Source organism: Ranitomeya imitator, chromosome 2 (genome assembly GCF_032444005.1).
Source record: "Ranitomeya imitator isolate aRanImi1 chromosome 2, aRanImi1.pri, whole genome shotgun sequence".
Lineage (NCBI taxonomy): Eukaryota > Metazoa > Chordata > Amphibia > Anura > Dendrobatidae > Ranitomeya > Ranitomeya imitator.
In genome coordinates, this window is record NC_091283.1 from 157,588,398 (window position 1) to 157,593,856 (window position 5,459).

Consider the following 5,459-nt stretch of genomic DNA (forward strand, 5'->3'; position numbering starts at 1 on the left):
TTTTTTTTTTTTTAATAAATGGCTTCACCCAACCACTAACCATGAGTGGAGAAAACGTTTTGGTGTTATCATTCATATTCTCTGAAAAAAGGCCAAGAAAGCAAAAATAGTGCCCATATAATACCGTAGTGCTCATATATTACCATAGTGCCCATATATTAGCAGTCATAGTGCCTTATACACCAGATTGCCCGTAGTGCCAGGCAGGCGCCATACAGACTACTGCCAGCACTGGATGTAGCAGATTTAACCTTTTTTTTTTTCCCCTACAGACAACCGGTGTGATATGGGACCCCCTGATCCTGAGATTGGGGGACAGCAGGTTCCCCATCGCCCTCTGATCGGTGACAGTATGTGGGGGTCATTCTCCGCTGATGTCTGCGGAGCTATGGAGAGCTGCCAGGCTCCGTCCACATTCACATTGGTGTATAATGGAGGGAGGCGGCAGCGCGCAGACCTGGGCTCACCCGGATTCTGCACTCTTGTAGTCGGCCCTTTAATTAGCCCTCTGTACACAAGGCAGCAGAGTTACTGCTGATGTCACAAACGTCTCCAAGCAACGAGCCAAACAATCACACAGGATTCCACACACATAGAGCCGCCTCACCGCCCCAACATCTCACACACCGAGCAGGGGCCCCGGGGCGAGACACGTCCGAGAGCCACGACTACCTACAGCAGGTGAGAGCCAAACACAACTACATCAGGAGGGTGGTCTCAGCTCAGAGGGGGGACGTCACCGCAGAATAAAAAGTTCTGCAACTTTTCTGTTGGGAGAAGTCCTTACTTTTTTTCAGGATCTCTGCTTGCTGCCTATAAAACAGAACATACTTCCAGCAGTTAGAAGAGCTAGAATTGATCCAGCTGATATTTTCATTAATTGACAGCAAGCAAGGATGTTGAAAAAGGGTGAGAGGTGACCTGCAGAGAAGGGACCCTATTAGGACCACCGCCGTCGCACAGTCTGTGCTAAGTTCCCGCCAACTCGTAAGAAAACCGCCATCAGCGGCAAGAAACGTGGCGAATATTCGCACTACACAGACGAGCGCACAATATTTATGACTTTATTTCGGCCACCGATCTGGTGCAGACAGCACAGTGAAGCTTCCCGCTGGGGGTCAGTTTCCTAAAATGTCTAAGATCTCAGTTTGCTGTCAATGAAAGGAAACTGAAAATCTATAGAGATCCAGGCTGGATAAATTCATAGTGAATCCTTAGCTGTGAAATGGAGACTGATTTCATTCACTGACTGCAAGCAGACGTGTTCAAAAAATGTTAGAAAGTTGCAGAATTTTGGGCAAAAAGTCGCAGGAACTCCACATGTCGCCGTATAATGCGCAAAATTGTAACGTGGCGGAGCAATTTACAGGGATCCAATCAGGAACTTCTGCCGCTCCGCATGATGGCCCACATCGGCCCTGGGGGCCAGCAATAAAACGTCCTTTTCATGGCGTTTCCAAAGAAGGAGCAGCACGTACATAGACTAATGTATGACTTCTCCCTTCCAGGGTCCTAGAAATGGACTTTACAATGAATGACACCAAGCAGACCCTCAAGACCCTTGAGGAACAGTGTAAACTCCTGAGACAGCAGCAATTGACCTTCATCACCGCTCTGGAGCGCACACGTGAAAACGCGCATGACCGGATCAAGCCTGTGCGCACTCTGGCGCAGGTAACTCATTACTGCGGTAGTACAGCATGCAATTTCAATTCCTACCACCAGGTGGTGCCTCAGGGCGCAGCATGTGCCACAGAACTTATAGGTTTATTCCTTCCTGAATAGCACTCCATATGGCTTGGAGTGGTACTGCAAGTATATACTAAGACAAGTATGAAATGGAGAAACCAATTATCTTGCTTTCTGCGTATTTTTATTATAGGTGCGGAACTACTTAGACAACCATTGTCACAACAGCACAGACAAGAGAATTCTCTCCCAGTTTCTTGATGCCTGCAGCAATTTGGCTGATTTTTGCATTAAACTGGAAGCCATGCAGTCTGACACTAAATCAGCAGGGGGCGCCATTGAGGAAGCCATGACTCTACTCAGTCCAACTAATGAACTATCAAACCTTAGAGCCAAGTAAGTTCATCATAAATAGCAGCATAAATAACAGTCGCGTACTGACAGATTCTGCTCTTTACCAAAGTGTGTTCATGTACACAAGTGCAGCATTATAGTAGTAATATTCTTGCACATAGCAGTGTTAGGCCGGGATCACGCATGCGAGAAACACATCCGTGTCTCGCATGTGAAATCCAAGCTGTGGCACCGGCACTCCGGGGCGGAGCGTGCGGCCGCATAGCAACACATGGAGCTGCACGCTCCGCTCCCAAGTGCCGGCCCCAGAGCTTGGATTTCACATGCGAGACACGGACGTGTTTCTCGCATGTGTGATACCGGCTTTATAGTAGTTATATTCTTGTACACAGGGAGCAGTATTAGGCTACGTTCAGATTAGCGTTTCCCGACGCTGCGTCGGGAAACGCAGCGGCGACACACGCGTCATGCGCCCCTATGTTTAACATGGGGGACGCATGCGTTTTTCTTGTTGCGTTTTCCGACACGTGCGTCGTTTTTGACGCTAGCGTCGGACGCAAGAAAACGCAACAAGTTGCATTTTTCTTGCGTCCGATTTCGTCAAAAAAACGACGCACGCGTCGCAAAACGCAGCGTTTTTGCGTGCGTTTGCACGCGTTTTTTCGTGCGTCGTGCGTTGCGTCGCCGACGCAGCGGCGCGCAACGCTAATCTGAACGTAGCCTTATAGTGGTAATATTCTTGCACAAAGAAGCAGTGTTATAGTAGTTATATTCTTGTACATAGGTAGCAGTATTATAGTAATTATATTCTTGTATATAGAGACAGTATTATAGTAATTATATTCTTGTATATAGAGACAGTATTATAGTAGTTATATTGTTGTACATAGGGGGCTGTATTATAGTAGTAATATTCTTGCACAAAGAAGCAGTGTTATAGTAGTTATATTCTTATACATAGGGGCAGTATTATAGTAGTTATGTTCTTGTACATAGGAGCAGTGTTATAGTAGTTATATTCTTGTACATAGGGGCCGTATTATAGTGGTTATGTTCTTGTACATAGGGGGCAGTATTATAGTAGTTATATTCTTGTACATAGGGGCCGTATTATAGTAGTTATGTTCTTGTACATAGGGGGAAGTATTATAGTAGTTATATTCTTCTACATAGGGGTAATATTATAGTAGTCATATTCTTGTACATAGGGGGCAGTATTATAGTAATTATATTCCTGTACATAGGAGCAGTATTATAGTAATATTCTTGTACATAGGGGCAGTATTATAGTAGTTATATCCTTGTACATAGGGGCAGTATTATAGTAGTAATATTCTTGCACATAGGGGCAGTGTTATAGTAGTTGTATTCTTGTACATAGAGGCAGTATTATAGTAATTATATTCTTGTATATAGAGACAGTATTATAGTAGTTATATTGTTGTACATAGGGGGCAGTATTATAGTAGTTATATTCTTGTACATAGGAGCAGTGTTATAGTAGTTATATTCTTATACATAGGGGCAGTATTATAGTAGTTATGTTCTTGTACATAGGGGGAAGTATTATGGTAGTTATATTCTTGTACATAGGGGCAGTATTATAGTAGTTATATCCTTGTACATAGGGGGCAGTGTTATAGTAGTTATATTCTTGTACATAGGGGTAATATTTTAGTAGTCATATTCTTGTACATAGGGGGCAGTATTATAGTAGTTATATTCTTGTACATAGGGTCAGTATTATAGTAGTTATATTCTTGTACATAGGGGGCAGTATTATAATAATTATATTCCTGTACATAGGAACAGTGTTATAGTAGTAATATTCTTGTACATAGGGGAAAGTATTATAGTAGTAATATTCTTGTACATAGGGGAAAGTATTATAGTAGTTATATTCTTGTACATAGGGGTAATATTAAAGTAGTTATATTCTCGTACATAGAGGTAATATTAAAATAGTTATATTCTTGTACATTGAGGGAAGTATTATAGTAGCTATATTCTTGTACATAGGGCAGTATTATAGTAGTTCTATTATTGTACATAGGAGCAGTATTATATTAGCTATATTCTTGTACATAGGGGCAGTATTATAGTAGTTATTATATTCTTGTACATAGGAGCAGTATTATAGTAGTTGTATTCTTGCACACAGGTTGTAGCTTTTTTTTTTCTCTGTCCAGGTATCCTCATGATGTTATTAATCACCTCAGCTGTGATGAAGCCAGGAACTTTTATGGTGGGGTCGTGAGCCTCGTCCCCATTGTTCTGGACAATATACAAGAAGCGGTGTCCAGGATAGAGAAACTGCAGCGCCATCACCTTGGAAGCAGTGACAGACTTGGCGCCGGACATGGGAGCAGACAGCATAGTGATGCTCAGGCAGGAGAGGGCGGCCTCACACATAACTCGGGGGCGCAGACTAATATCAGTTTGGCAGATTCATCTTTCCAGATGTCAAGTAAAAAGAAGCACAATGGTGGGGCCCTAAAACCAGCGTGGAGGCCAGCAGGACGCATGAATACTACTTAATCGTCCAGAACCTCCACTGCCCCCTCTCCATGTCCGGTAATAAACACTAGGTTGAGCATCTTTCGTCTATCGATACATTTAATGTGCCATCATGGTCCGTTCTCTAATCACGATTATTCTACATAAGTAGCTGCAGTGTAAAGAATGGAGGCGAGTTATGGCATATAGCTATACTAGTACAACCATGTACTGGGTAATATAGGCTACTTTAAGGGTATGTGCACACGTCAGGTTTTTTTCCTGACAAAATCTGGAGAATTCTGGCAGAAAATCACGTTTTTTTCCGCGCGGATTTATCGCGGTTTTTGTGCGCGGATTTTTTGCGGATTTTTAGCGGTTTTTTTTTTTTTTTCCTGAAAGTCATTTTGGCTTAGAAATCCGCAAAAAATCCGCAAAAAGAATGAGCATGTCCATTTTTTTTGCGGAATGCGTTTTTTTTTTCGGTAAAAAACGCATCCATCTGAACAAAAAATCCGGAATGCATTCTAAATGATAGGATGCATATTTTTAGCGTTTTTGATGCGGAATTATAGCGTTTATATTGCGAAATTCCGCAAAAAAAACGCTAAAAATCCGGACGTGTGCACATACCCTAACACTTCCGTATTTTAGAATCAGTCACAATCCGTCAAAGTGTTGAAAAGACGGATCCTGTGCAGATTGTAAAAACCGGATGCACTGGATCCTGTTTTTTGACGGATCCGTCGATGCAGCAGCTGCAGGAAAAATGGGTTAAATTAAAGGAATAGAAATCCTTCCAGGCATGTTCAGTGTAAAAAAAATGGAATCTGTTGCTGGATTCCGTCATTTGACGGAAAGCAACGGATCCTGCGTATATAGGCTTCCATTCTAGCCAACGACGGACGCCGCAGGATCCG

General features: G+C 42.8%; 1 protein-coding gene across 1 annotated transcript; it reads left to right on the forward strand.

The window, feature by feature from the left end:
- Window positions 1-580: 580 nt before the first annotated feature.
- Window positions 581-4,641, forward strand: SPACA9 (sperm acrosome associated 9). Its single transcript, XM_069747588.1, has 4 exons — window positions 581-681; window positions 1,509-1,674; window positions 1,883-2,085; window positions 4,233-4,641. The coding sequence occupies exons 2-4, from the start codon at window positions 1,519-1,521 to the stop codon at window positions 4,579-4,581; spliced, it is 708 nt and encodes a 235-aa protein (XP_069603689.1). The 5' UTR covers window positions 581-681; window positions 1,509-1,518; the 3' UTR covers window positions 4,582-4,641.
- The last annotated feature ends 818 nt before the right edge of the window (window positions 4,642-5,459 follow it).